General features: G+C 31.7%; 1 protein-coding gene across 1 annotated transcript in view; it reads right to left on the bottom strand.

Annotated features, from left to right (window-relative positions):
* Positions 1–10180: 10180 nt before the first annotated feature.
* Positions 10181–15866, bottom strand: part of LOC127705179 (polyhomeotic-proximal chromatin protein-like) — a 44145-nt gene continuing 38459 nt past the window's right edge. The window contains exons 12-13 of the mRNA XM_052209431.1: positions 15426–15528; positions 10181–14890 (exon numbers count right to left, since the gene is read on the bottom strand). Of these exons, the coding sequence (XP_052065391.1) occupies positions 13650–14890; positions 15426–15528 (1344 nt within the window). The 3' untranslated portion in view covers positions 10181–13649. The remainder of the gene's footprint in view (positions 14891–15425; positions 15529–15866) is intronic.

Here is a 15866-nt window from a genome sequence, read left to right on the forward strand (position 1 = left end):
CTGACATGCATTTATATTATTCCTTTTACATTAGTTTCTTTAATAATTTATCATTCAAAAAAACAAGAGAAAAAAAAACTATAATAAAAACAGATAGAAAAAAAAACCAAAGTATTCAAAATACATGTCGATCATAAATGCACATTAATGTATAGAGTTCACAACTGAACGAATACGGTTTAGATTTATTTTTAAAAACTAATAGTTTTTCCAAAGTACATGTATTACAAATGTATGTCGACCAGTGTATAGAGTTCAAGAATAAATGACTCGAGGAATGAATGCAGTTGAAGATATTTTTATTCCCTGACATTTCTTTTCGTTATCGTGTTGTAAGCCGCATTTGTATATCTTAAAATGATAAATTTATTGTATCCCATATCTACTCTGAAAATCTGTCTGTTATGACAAAAGAGGAAATTGAGACTCGTTTGTAGTGGACAGTGTAATTATGATCACATAATAATTACAGGAGCAGGTGTCCCGTAAGATATTAAATATTTAAATGATTTGTATAAGTGTCCATTAGGCTTCACAATAAATGACAGATTGTATCTGGCCTAACTGTCCACCCCTGAGTCAATATTACGTCATTGTGTCGCGTGCGGTGGTCATTGTGAAATGAAATGAGATTACCAAGAGATTTGGAACAAAAGATCGCTAGAACCCCTACTTCTCCATTTCATTATAAGCTGAAAGTGACAGGTTTTTGAAATAGTTACAATTCACACAAGCCTTTGTAAAGAAAAAAAAAGAATATGCCATTAAAGTGTGTGTAAACGAGGAAAAAGAAACTCACATGATAACATATACTGTAGACACGCTTAACTATAAAACGCCGTGCAATGCTAAGTCAAGGAATTGTATATTTTTTAAAAATATACAATTCCTTGGCTAAGTGTTACGTTTTTCCGAGAAAAAAGTACGGAAAGTGTTAAGCCTCTTAATTCCATGATCAGCATATATATACAGACAAGCTCTTAAAATGATAGAAATGACAAAGTGCTACATTTACCTAGAAAATAATACAGAAAAATGTAACATTTTTACCATCCAATTTCTGGGCATGTTTCCATAATTATTATCATGAAAAATGGGCTATACTTATATTTTAATGCATATACATATTTTAAATTTAAACATTTTGGATTTATATAAAACACATATAATGTTCACCAAAAAATTAATTTAAATATGTATGATAAAATAAGACACAATTATAACGACTCCATGATTGCTCTGACGTTTGACGGATAGTTTTGGGGGACTGGTTGGTTCCCAAAAGGGGCCGTCGGACGTCAAAGCTATCACGGACTAAACTGTACCATATTGGAGCCAACATAAACGAATCTAAACAGGTATTTTTCCTAATGTGAAATTGATCAGACAAATATGGTGTTACTAAGAGTAAGGGAGTTCCGCAATAAAGGGTTTCGGATTTGCCCTGGCGTGAGTGATAGATCGCCCGTTATTGACGACTAAAAGAGCTACGAAGGAAAGAGAGGGAGTAAAAAATCCGAGCAATTTCATTGTTATATGACAGGGAAAACCTTGACATTACTTATCATTTTTCAGTGGTTCCACTGAATAATATATATTTACGTTCCCATGCGAAACCCAGGTGCAATATCAGTCAATATATAAAATCGGATTTCAATTTTGATTAAGTGATTTGAATCAATAAGAACATATTTGAATAAAATCCCAGAGATAAACATGATTGGATAACTAGCGGGTCATTATTGGCAATCCGACACGAAATGGTTTGACTTTCAGCCCTCATTTTACATTAACTTAGATAAATCTACATGACAACTATGCTGAATTTAATCAACTAATTGTTTATAGAAGAAATTGACAGTAAAGCGTCGGGTTTCACAGTGACAGCACTATAAAAAATTCCCACTGATACTCTAAAGGCCTTTTAAGCCGTAAATAAAAATTGAAAAACATTGTATGTAAAAATTTTGATGCTTTTAATACACATGATTGCCTTTAAGTAAACCTTTAAAATCTACATTAAACATCGTTGGGGATATTGTAATACTTGGTGTAAACTTAGTTTTAGTCAAATGATCTAATTTGATTTGGCATGTAAGATAAGCTTCACTTAATGAGGTAACATAGGCATATCAGGTGTATAGTTTAGCTTTATATATTTTAACATAGCTCAGTAACTGAAAAGGGTTTTCCATAAACAACTTTTTACCATATTTATATATGAACAAAATAAAGTTTTGATTTTGAAATGTACAAAGATTTTCAATGCTTGGACCATATGCACGGAGCAATATTTAGGAGCTGGCTGTCAAGTCATGGCCCTTTTGGTACTGAGGGTCACACACATTTTATGCATCTAACCTCCAAATGGTTGGTCTCGATAAAAGTCATTTCAAAAACACGCGTCATACATACTAAAATCAGTCTTGTACGTTTAAATTATATCTCCGTCGTTTGACATTAATATTGTTTAATTTGTGTTCTATTGCATCAGCAGCACAAAAAGGCTATAAAGAGGAGCTCTAAATGAAAAAGATAATACAAAATGCACATGCCATGAAAATGAAATGGAAAAGTCGGGGAGATGAAATACTAAAGGGGCCAGATTTCGACCACTGCACGGTAAGAAATATATCGACAGTTGGGAAGGATCGGAAAATTAAGCTTCAGGAACGGCTCAAAATGAAACTTCTCTTATCGATGGGATATTTTTTTATTAGGAGTGTGCAACACAAAACACAGGCCAATCATTTACGTTCCTTGCGGAGAACGGATCGCGCATTTGTAACATTCCGCACAATCGGTGACACACGCTTATGGCAAATTGGGGATAAGGGAGGGTTCTCGTGTCAATCAGAGAATCTGGGTCCATCTATACCCATGGTTCCATCTGGGGTGGGATCGACAAATAATCTGGACATTGCCTCCCAGTGCTACAATTGTGTTTTCATCAACGAATACTAAATTAAGGAGTACAAAAAAGCTAGTACTTAAAACTCATGATTTGTTTCCATACCGAGGTAAAGCTGTAGGAGTGCAGTAACTGACACTTGTACCTATTTACGGGAGATTATGGGCGTTTTCTTTAAACTGTTGTATCTTTATTCCCATCAATCAAAATCTGTGGTACCAGAGACATTATAAACATTGAGAATATAACAATATTACCGTTAAATGAGAATACAAGGAGCATATAACATCAGACATTATTTTAGACCAACAAAAAACCCACACATATAATACACTTGTAATATATATCTCTGGAACGAAGTGCAAACAGGTTTAACATGTAAAGACTCCATATATATATAAAATGTCTGAATAATAGCCAACGATATATATAATACCTCCATTTCAGGCACATCCAAACATGAAAAGGTGCTTGTAATAAATTGGCAATTCAGTGGCAACTATATACTGGATTGTAAAAAGAGGGACAACTCTTTAATTCCTCTTTATTGGACGAACAATAGTTATAGTTTGAGACTTCAACTGTGGTATTATTTGAAATATATTTACATAAAAACGATCTTTATAAAAGGGTACTTTTGAATTGAATGTATTACTTCACAGTGGAATAAACAAAGGGATGTCACATATTTTTTATATACAATTTGCATGGCGACATGTAGCTTTTCAGCGTCGCCTTTCATTTCCAATTGGATGCTTTTGTAATATATCATTTTCAAGGTTCAAAGGGTAAATGAAACCAATGGTTTCAAATTTTGCAATATCTTAATCACGAAAAATGTAGTTTTTACATCTTGGAATAATAGCATATTATATAATATATTATGATTGTCCCAGTTACAGGTAGATACTGTGTTGGATGGAGAGAGATAATTTCCTCATGAGTGGCAGAAACCGTACCAGTCTTGCACATTTAAACTTAAATAAGTAGTCCTTATGTTCAAACAGTTAATTATGCATTTGAGTTTCTTTGAGTGAAAGTCAACAAACTGAAGGATATAAACAACCAAAGAGCCTGCGCCATTCTTCTAGAATAATGAGGGGCCTGATGGGTTATTTTCGTTCTTCGTGATCGGCACATTTTCGCTATCGTGATCCGTTTTTCTACAGATTTTTTTTTTTATATTTTCGTGATCCGTGATCATGGAAATTTATTTTCTGTGAATCGTGATTGACAAAAAAATCAACTCGTGAATCGTGATGAGACCCCCATCAGGCCCCTCAATAATGCCAACGGTGGTCACTCTCCTCTGATCATCATAGTTGTTGTGTATTGCGAATTATTACAATTATTTATTTCGCCATGTATGGTCCAGATAAGCCAGATAAGTCATGGAGTTTCAGGGAGAAATGACAAACCTGTAATTTCCCACAGGTCAGTGATCTCACTGAAGCTATGAATCTCTTTCAATTAGTAATGAATTATGATTCTTTGACAACACTTTCCATATAGACATTTGAGGTTTTTCTTAAAAGACAGTGAGTGGGAAGGGCATTATTTGGTCTTATTCTCCTCCAATAGTTTGGGATCCTTAATGATCTGATTAAAACACAGATCATGTGTCCAAACTTAGCTTACAACCAACGCTTGGACACAAACTTAGCTTACAACCAACGCTTGGACACAAACTTAGCTTACAACCAACGCTTGGACACAAACTTAGCTTACAACCAACGCTTGGACACAAACTTAGCTTACAACCAACGCTTGGACACAAACTTAGCTTACAACCAACGCTTGGACACAAACTTAGCTTACAACCAACGCTTGGACACAAACTTAGCTTACAACCAACGCTTGGACACAAACTTAGCTTACAACCAAAGCTTGGACACATGATCTGTATTTTAATTAGATTGGGATACTTTACATCCAAATAATAAATGTAGTTATGGCACCATGGAAAAGCCACTTATAAGATTTCTTGAAACATATATAGATTTGGTATATTTTCAAATAGCTAACATAAAGAGTGCAAGTACCAAACTCTAAGTGCTTGTGAGCACTGAAGGATAGAGTGCATTCATTTAGCAGTAACTAAAAATTAAACATTGTATAAGAAATGACAGTCTATAATTTGAATTATAGATTTCTTCCTTTGTTCATTATTATAGTTTGTTCAACTATAATTATGAACAAAGAAAGATAACTTCAATTTTAATATCACCTTTAATGGCCATTTTAGGAAGATAGATTCACTTGTGTAACTTTCAATAAAATAGTTTGGTGGACTAGTCTGGTTACACACATACAACCTTTTTTTTACTTGAATATTCAAGTTTGCATTTCATTGATTAAAATGAACAAGAAAATGTAAAGAATGTTCACTTGAATATCATCTTTTGTCCTTGTTAATTGTACTGTAGTTGGTTCAACCAGTGTTATGGACAAAGGGAAATAACTCAAATTTTAAATACTACCTCTCACTGTGACATCACTTTTTTTTATGCTAATGCAGGCACAAGTTATGTAGTCTTCGTGACAAGTATCTTTATACACATACGCATCATTTTGTAATTTAAATATCTGAGTACTAGTATATATTTTGACAAATTTCTTGATGTGAACCGATAGAATGAATAGAATGTTCACATCAAAATGCACTATATTTTTGTACTATCTGATGTATTGGCGAGGTTTTGAAAACGAGCGCATTCTTTACCCTAAAAATCATTTTATGTGGCCTCAATGTGCTATATAGAATGAATTTTGAATACAGAAAAAAGCAAAAGGTTAGAAAAATGGAGTTCAGAAAAATCAAAGCAAAAAGGAATTCTTAAAAGAAAAATTGGACCCATTCATGTAGAAACACCACATTTCATCTTTATTTATCTCGAAATTAAATACTACTTTCAAACTAATCTTCATGAAGTATGTCTCTGCTTAATCACTTATGTTCAATGCTTTAATCTTGTAAAGTTGCCCTATGGATGACTGATTTCTTGACAGTGTAAATTTAGCTTGCAGGAAAACCTCCATTTAATTGCATTTTCCTTAACATGATTTGAAAATGAGAGTTCAATATTGTACTATAGTCCTATGAAAATTTTCAAATAAACTATGTGGTTAAACAATATTTCCATTTTCTCATTTTACAAAAAACACAGTACTCGAGATGAAGCATTACCTCATCATGCTTACTGATTCTCATGTATATTTAAACATGTTCCTGTAACTCAATATGTTTCACTAAGCAGTCATGTTGGAAATAAATGGAGAATGTGTCTATGGGCTTGTAAATATATGCATGAGTCAAAGTTCTAATTATTGACATTTCTTTTTTTTTAAAGTTAATGACATATATTTTTACATGTTGTCATTAGAAATTGCTTGCAGGTTTGAGTACTCTCATAGTTCAATAACATTTGGTTTAGGCAAACTAAAGAGAATGGAAACGACAGATTTAGCAATTTTTCCATTTATAAAGAGGCATAACTCAAGAAAGGTAAAAGTGACATCAACCAATTTCAAACTTGATCTGTGTTATGTGGTAATAAGCATTGTGTATAAGTTTCATAACATTTGGTTGAGGCAAACTAAAGTTAGAAAACAGAAACGGAAAATTCAGCAATTTTTATGTTTATAAAGGGGCATAACTCAACAACTCATGAGTGGTAAAAGTGGCGCCACTCAATTTCAAATTTGATCTGTGTTTTGTGGTAATAAGCATTGTGTATAAGTTTAATATGTTGGTTGAGGCAAACTAAAGTTAGAGATCAGAAACCAATTTTGGGGATGTACGCAATGGACGGACTAGGATAAAACTCAATGCCCTCTCCGCTACCGCGGTGGCATAAAAATGACAATTCTTCCATGTAGAATAATTAATGGTGTATAATTCACATGATGTACAATGTTCTAGGTCTGTGATGAACGAAAATACCATTTTATGGCAGCATGTCACACTCAAAAGCAGAGTTTCGAACATATTTTTGAACTGCTTTTGACCTAAAAGTAAAACTTTGGCTTAACTTAGCATTATCAATACTATATTTAGAAGATGCTAGACTTTGAGCTGCTAGCAAATGTTCACTGCTGCTTATTCTGAGCAAAGCAGCATATTTGTATATGAAAAGTGTGGATGAAATTTTGTACAGAAAAGAACATGCATTTTACAAAGTAGATAAGTGGTTGATCTGAAAATTTATTAAAAAGTATAGCTCACTTAGATAAAGTTTTGTAACTATTTTTTTTTTAAAATATATTACTCATACATTTATCATTTAATCAGGTATTAAATGACAGGTCTAGAAACGCTCTGCACATTGAAAACTTGTTACCAAATATTTTAATATATTTTGTTGTCTATGCCCCATAACAAACCTTTTATATAATAAGACTAATACCAGGTCTGGGCCTGCATTGATTAAGGTAACATATATACTGGAGCATATCTGATCATTCTCTTTCAATGAAGCCAAGAAAACTTTTACGAAAATGATCCATGTAAAATGAGTGTTGTAAATTTCAAACTATCAATAAACAGGGAGTGAATGAGTGGTGGATGTAAAAATTCCATACTTGCTACAATGCAACATTATCAAGCTGCAGACCCAATATTAAAACTTCCCCTTCATAGAAGCCAAGAAAATAGACAGAAATTTCAAACTATCTGCAAACAGGAAAATGCTACTAGGTGTCAAGCCTTTACTTGATCTGCTTTCAGCTTTGGTGACGGAGTATGCATTTCTTATTTTCTTTGATGCTTATAGAGAATGATTCTGAAGTAGTTGATTTAAATGTATTGAATATTGCTTGCTTAATGTTCAGTGGTCAATAATTCATACATAAGGACAAGAACTTTACATTTTAAGAAAATTATATGTATTCTGCTATCAAAAAGTAAATAATACTATAGGTCTGCAGACATATCAATGGGTACGGAAAATCAAAATAAAGCTTGGAAGTTTGAATTACATATACATAGCTGTGACTTGTAGTTTCTTATACAAGTCTATAAGTCTGAAGCACCCTTATTGTATGTATAATTGATTTACTTGATAAAGATTTTTTATGTAACACATAAATTTTAAAGTTGATGTGACCACTAATTAATGGTAAACCACATTAACCAAAAACTTTAAACCTGAGAATGTACTGGTTACAAACTATAACTTTTTTTATGTTCAGTAAACCAGGAATTTAGGGATGAAACCTCTATATGGCATTAAAAAAGTTGAGATCATAGTGTACCAGTACCAAGTTTCAAGTCGATGTGACCACAACTTTATGTTGAACTACCTTAAACAAAAACTTTAACATGATATGGCATGGAGGAATGAAAGGATGCAAAGACCAGAAAACTTTTAAGCCCCCTCTTTTTAGAGGCATGTCCAAGACACGATGAAGTTTCGATATCGACAAATTATGATCCAAATGTGTATCTGCTACAGTTATCTATATAGACAATTTGGTTTCTCCTGGTTTGTCTGTTAAAGATGTCGATATCGACACATAATGTTCCAAATAACTATCTACTACAGTTATCTATATAGACAATTTAATTTCTCCTGGATCATCTGTTTAAAGTCTATCTGTTTTACAGCTATGTATATAGATAATCGAGACGATATCAAATATCATGTTACAAATGACTATCTACTACAGTTATCTATATAGACAATTCAGTTTCTCCTGGTTAGTCAGTTTTAAGATGTCGATATCGATACATTTATGTTCCAAATGTCTATCTGCTACAGTTATCTATATAGACAATTAGGTTTCTCCTGGTTCGTCTGTTTAATATGTCGACAATATCAATTCCATATCAACATTTAAACATTTTCTTCATAATTTGTTTCTCTATTCATTTCGTTTAGTTTAGTATATGTACCCTAATTATACATAAGTTTAGTATACGTACCTTAATTACATATATGTTTAGTATACGTACCCTAATTATACATAAGTTTAGTATACGTACCTTAATTACATATATGTTTAGTATACGTACCTTAATTACACATATGTTTAGTATATGTACCTTAATTACACATTAAAATAAGGGTATGTTGTACGATTTCCAATGAGACAACAGACCACCAAACACAAAGAGTATGAGGATATAAACAACTATACATCATTGTACAGTCTTCAACAAAGATTAACAATAATACCAGCATGACAAAATGTCAAATATTTCAAATGGGAAAACAAATATTCTGATTAATGTACAAATGATAAACAAAATTCAAATATGACTGACAGCAACCAACAACCACTTAATCAAACAGCTCCTGAGAAGGGTCAGTCACATTGAGGATGTGGCAGGGTTAAATCTAAGACGGTGGTGTAGCATCAATACATAAATACACAATGTAAAATTCAGTAGGAAAAGGCTTGACTTATCATATCGGCACAAAGAACAACAACATATAGACAAAATCACAAAGTACCGACCTAAGAGTACTCAAAACGATTCAAATCAAGTTAATATCTAATTTCAACCAATAAATAAACCATGTTTTCTCTATTTTAAATGGGAACCAGTTCACATCCCATGGATTAGAATTTTACATAATAAGTCATATTTGTACTGTATCTGCATTTTTCCGATCTTTGTTTGCAACCATATCTCACTTAGTTAGCACCTTAATTACTATGTCAACGTTATACAACCAAATAATTTATATTTTTTTTAAGAATACATTAATTTGTTTTTTAAAGGATACAGTAATTTGGAGATGTGACCACTTGATTATCTTTAAAAAAAAAAAAAGATTACAATTCAGCCTTCATCTATCCCTATATCAATCTTCATATTCGGTTGTAACTTAATCAGCTTGATATATAGTATTTTTATTCATTATCTTAAGTCATCATCGATATCGAGATGATATCGAATCGACATTGTCCATATCGACATCAGGTTTTGTCATTGGTGTTGTCATCAAAATCTACATCTGGTTATGTTATGAGTGTATAAGTTCATCGATATCAATGTTATCGACATCTGGGTATGTCTTGGACATGTATGTCTTTTTGTAAAATGTGCACAAGAAAAAATCATGGCTGCATTATCTATAAGATATGTTGTAATATGATAATGCAGGTAAGTTTCCTTTTACAGCAGGTAACAAAGCATTTAATTTGTGCAAGCTTTTTACAATATGCAATTAAATGTGCAAAAAATATTTTGAAAATTGTTCAAACCTGAACCATAGAAACAGTCATCTGTAAAATGGTGAAGACAAAAAAACCAAGACAAAATCTATTTCCTGTTTTTTATACAAATGTTTCTTCAACAGATTTTGACATGATATGCAGCACAATGTGACATAAACAATAACAACACATGACATGATGGCAATAAATACAGCAGTTTTGATTGGTCAATAATTGATTTTTGGTGGGATGTAAGTACATCTTTCACTGGATTTCTTCAAATCATAGCACAATTCATTACAAAATGGCATTATCATTACAAATTTCATAAATTTAAATAGCACATTTTAAACCCAATTTCTTCCTTGAATTTGACCAGCAAAAAAAACTTCTGTCTCAACACAGTATACAAAAATTCATAGCAGTGTTGCATTCTATACTGAAATACAGAGATCGTGTTTCTACACATACAGCATTTACTTGCAAAAGATGAGATAAATATTTATCTATCTTAATTAACACACACATCACCTTCTGTGTGAAATATTCTGTAAATATGGTATTCAAAGACAATTTCAAAATCATTTCAATTTTCTTCCTCCAACCCCTTTTGCAATTGAGTCAACAAACATGTTTTAGCAACAGACTGCAATATACAAAAGACTATTTTGAAATAAAAACTGCAGTTACTTAAGAAAAAAACCCTTTTACTATTAAAAAATTTGAATTTTAGTTTTGAACAATGCCTTTCCATTTTTCTGTAAATGCCAATGTTGAAAATAAGCGGTCCTGTAATTGTAAATCAGAAGAGATTTAAATTGAAGGTGGATATTCATCCTTGTGGTCCTGTTTAACACCATCAATGTTATGTTATAGAATTCTCTTTTACAGTATAATAATCTAAAATAAATCATTAAATATTCATTGGGTTTGCTTGGGAGACATCTTGCAAGTTTCAATGAATTCCAAAAATAAAACCAAATCCCACGACTCCCTTGCTGCAGTTTATGAATTTTAATTTGTCAAAAAATGATACATTCACATTTCTGTTAAAAATGCAATTATCTAGTAATATTAAGGCAAACATAACTGATTCTTGAAGAATAAATTGAATGGATTAAGCAGAATAGAATTGCAAAATATCTTTTTAAAGCACCAATCTAAACAATCCTATATGTATGGCTAAAGGTAGATAACTCTACAAAAACATGAAAATATGGGTGAATTATTAACAAATGAATATTGACTACTTGGAACATTCAGCGTTCAGTACAAAATTACAAAATAAATCTAAAAAATAAATAATGACAAATTAATCTGGCATATATTATAATTTATGTTACATTATCAATAGTTTGGCAATTCTTTTTCACATTTGTAACTTAATGGCCTTTGGTAATTTTCAAATATAATACAAAAAGGTTCCGGGCACTTCTGTACGTGTTTAAAAAGTAAATTAAGTTTAGTGTAGGATACTTTAAGTGCTCACATATGTTTTATGTATTTGACTTCCAAGGCTTTTGTCTTGGGCTTACTGGATTTGGGTAGTTTCAGAGTGTACTTTAATGTGTTCAACTGAAAAGAAAACTTCAGATTCAGCATTCTCTAAATTTCTTTTTAAATACTTACAAAATTTTTTATAACGTCTGTGAAACACAATTTTTTGGTATAAACAACCATAGATATGCATCTCTTCTTTTTAAAATACAATTTAAAGAATTTACAAAATACTGCAATTAAAAATGGCACTTTAACACCAAGACAATAAGAATTTTCAGAGATATAAAATTTGTAAATACTGATCTTTTATTTCAATTTCCAAGAATACATTTTTGAACTTTCTAATGTATTGTTGTATTCCCCACATAAATGATACCAAAATGTACTAAGCTTTTTTTCCTTTAATAATTTAATTTTGGATGTAACATGTCTGATGATTGGCTGAATGTTTTTGGTCTATCAGCTCATAGACATAATTTTGTCATGTGACCATTACATTTAGAATTATAAGGATGACTGTAATATTTTTTCTGTCTATTTGAAATAACCTCAAAAATGTGGTGCACACTTTTAAATAACCCGCTACACGTGTTATTCAGTGTGCACCACATTTTTGATGTTATTTCTTCATAGACAGAAAAAATATTACAGTCATTCCTTAAATGTTCTTTGAAAAAGTATATCTATGCAATTTATCTGTGTATGATGTTTTTAAATTAAAAGCCCTTGAATGGTCAAGTTGTTGTTTTAAGTAAATTTCACACTTTCATCTAGTACATTAACATATCTGGCTACATTAAAATACCTACAGAGAATAAAACAGAGGCAAATATATTACAACATATAAATACAAATCACAAATTCTGATTGTGCCCTGTCAACCTTTTCGCAATAACTAGAAAGTGAATAAAGAATGCTAAATATCAAATGGATTAGAACGAGCAGGATAACTGTACATTCTACAAAACACTAGCACTACATATAAAGTCAAAATTGGCAACTATTTTCAGCAAAATTATGTCATGGCTTGTGATGAAGTAATCATTTTTTTACAATAATTGTAAAAGTTTCTGAAATCATTATTTATTTTTCAAATGATCTTGAGGACTTCAAAGGATAAGTACAATCTATACTTTATGTCTAATAGCAAAATCTGTATCTAAATTTCAAAACATTTTAATGAGTCTGGTTATCATATTGGCCAATTGCAATAAACATTTATTGTTGAAAATTAAGCCAAAAGAAGATAAAGCTCTTGGCTTTATGAGTAATAAATAATAAAAATCTCTTTTTTTTTGGACGGACAAGAAATGATAGCTTGTATGTTAGGTATTTATAGACCTTATCGCTATTTGGAACTTTGTGACAATTAAACTATTGACGTCAAACAACAATTCCTACCAGACATCAGACATTTTCTATTGCAACGTCAATATTTTACAGGAAAGTCTGTGATATGCAGTATTGGCAGACAAATAGCGATAAGGTGTATACTAAGCTGACCACAGGTTACAATAACATCTTTATTAACCGATGACATTGAAATTGTACTACTGTGTAGCCGAATGACCACAAAAGTTATCTGTTATGAAAAACATTATCAATACATACAAAGATGTTTTTAAGTTTAGAAATTACTTAGAAGAAAATGAGACACATAAAATCTTTAATGCAACAGCATGTGCTTGTATGGTGACATCATCTATGTTTGTCATGGTGTCATATGTTACCATGAATTAGATTACAACAAACTTCACATACTGGAAATTGAAAACTGCATTTTAAAACAAACAGAGACAGTTTTATGCCATTAAAGGGGATACTATTTACAATTTGGAGATAGTTAAACATACAATACATAAATTTATCTATATTTTTAGTACAGTACCACTTTTCGAGAATACTTAGATGCTTAGCGGTCTTTAAGTTTGATTTTTTTTGTTATGTTTTACAGAAGTGCACAATAAAGTAAAAAAACATAATATACATGCAAGTTTTTGTAATAAATTAAATTATGTACAAAATTTTCTGCAAGAAACACAACCTTTAAAAATAAAAAAAAAAATCTTCACAATTAATTAAGACTAAGTATAGAATTTATTGCACTTTCCATCTCTGCCTTAATTTTGTCAGCATTTTCTGATTCTTCCTCCATCTCTTCTTCCCATGATGAATTTCCAGTCACATGATTATTTGATGAGCCTTCCCTCGTTGGGTCTGATAAACCATAACTTAAATTTTGATCCCTAATACCACCTAAATTAAATGATGATGAATCGTAATGAGGTAAGTAGTTAGAAAATGATTCACTTTGGTCAGCTTCAGGTGATGAGATGGGTTCATAATGTGCAAATGATGACGCAGACTTGTTGTAATCTACATCATTGCTTAAGTCCTCGTCTTTTATTGAGTTTCCGTCCTCACTGTATGGAATTGTTTGTGTCGAATGAGCATCTGAATTTTGAGTTGAATGAGCATCTGAATTTTGAGAGTATGATACATCATTTGAGATTTGATCTACTGATGCTAAACTAGATATTATGTTATCTGCCGTTAAGGGATTTTGTTGTGTAGTCCGTGTGTAGTATGACAACTCTGACGATCCTGACTGATACTTGTTTGAGAAAAAGTCATTGAAGTCATTTGATATGTCTTCATGCTTGATGACCGGTTCAACGGAAGATTTTCGAGAAATAGTTTCATCAAAATTATCTACCTTAGAATTTTCACTGTTATCTTCATCCTCATCCTCCTCCTCATTATCACCATCCTCCTCCTCCTCCTGATCATCATCATCGTCTATCACAATAGCATCATTTGTCTTATTGTCATCATCACTAACAACAGTGATGTCAGAATCACTATCAGCACCATCATCAATGAGATCATCAGAAAGAACGTGGGATTCATTGTTTCTGTCTTGTGAATAAGATTCAAATGGTTCAAGTGTCCTATCCAATGGCACTTCATCACTATCTATATCTATTTGTTCCTCCTTCACTTGAATACCACTCATAAAATTTATATCTTTGGTGTCACTTGATTCTAAGACATTAGTCTGCTCACAATCTTCCTCCGTTATAGAACTAGAGTACCCTTGACCACTTGATTTGATGACCAGTTTGAATTTTGGAGTTGAAGGCCTGGAATTGTCACTTTCAAAACTTTCCTTCTTAATCAAAGGAGTAGAAGGAGAAGGAACTTGGACCTTTTCACATTTGATTTGAATGCTGTTTGGATCAAATTTGATATCAGTGGCTTCATCTGTGTGAGGCTCTAATTTCAAATATTTTCTTGGCATTGGATCAAATTCATCTGCAATATAACAAACACTACTGCTCTAGATGTTTTAAACACTTGTGAATTTTTTTATTACAATTCTCATATAATTTAAGCTTACTTTTGGGCCATTATATGCTATTACTGAGTTTGTGTAACTGACCGTATTGCATCGTCAATCAAACATTAAAAAGACTTATTGTGTGTGTAATGCTTGCTTCTGCTTTTTGGTGTTTCTATTTCTCTTTTTGAAGCTTTCTTTCTACCCATGTTGATGTTGATGCCTTGTATTGGGTGAGAATATTCTTCATGTCACAGTAAGTCATCCCTACAATACTATTAATATTAATGTGTATTGAAATATTTATAGGACAAAGAACCTCAAAAGATATTTTCAATCTGCCAAATAAAAATGCCCTAGTATCTATTATGCATGTGAACTAACTTCAAGTTAGCCTCTTTAAATACATGTTAAAAGAAAATTATCTAATTGTAAGTAATGTGTGTAAAACATTGTGGATCTGATACACAAGTTAATACAGTAGAATGAATCAATTTTTCAGTTTTTTACCTGGATTTCTTTTGATAACCCTTTTTTCTTCCTCAAGTGTTTCTTTGAGATCCTCATTTAACATTTTTTGAATCATCATTATTTCAGCTGTCTGTTTTTCCCTCTGAAAAAAGAAGCAAATTTTACTAACCACAAGTCAAATGCACATCTTAGTAAATCAAACTATCTGTTCCATATTTGTTTATTTCCGATAGACCTTAACAGGTGACATGTTAAAATTTTGATTATAATCTATGTTTAACATTGATTTTGTTTTTGAAAAATTAAAACATAACTAAAGATATATTCTATATATATAGTTATGAGTACTCATAGTCCTACATTCTATTGATACTGTTTTCTTATACTTTGGCACGTGGAAACTTCTTCATTTCTCAAGACTGTTAATGCATCTTTACACTAAATCCCTTGGATGTGTACCGATTCATACTTTTAGTTTTG

Source organism: Mytilus californianus, unplaced genomic scaffold (genome assembly GCF_021869535.1).
Source record: "Mytilus californianus isolate M0D057914Y unplaced genomic scaffold, xbMytCali1.0.p SCAF_6, whole genome shotgun sequence".
Classification (NCBI taxonomy): domain Eukaryota; kingdom Metazoa; phylum Mollusca; class Bivalvia; order Mytilida; family Mytilidae; genus Mytilus; species Mytilus californianus.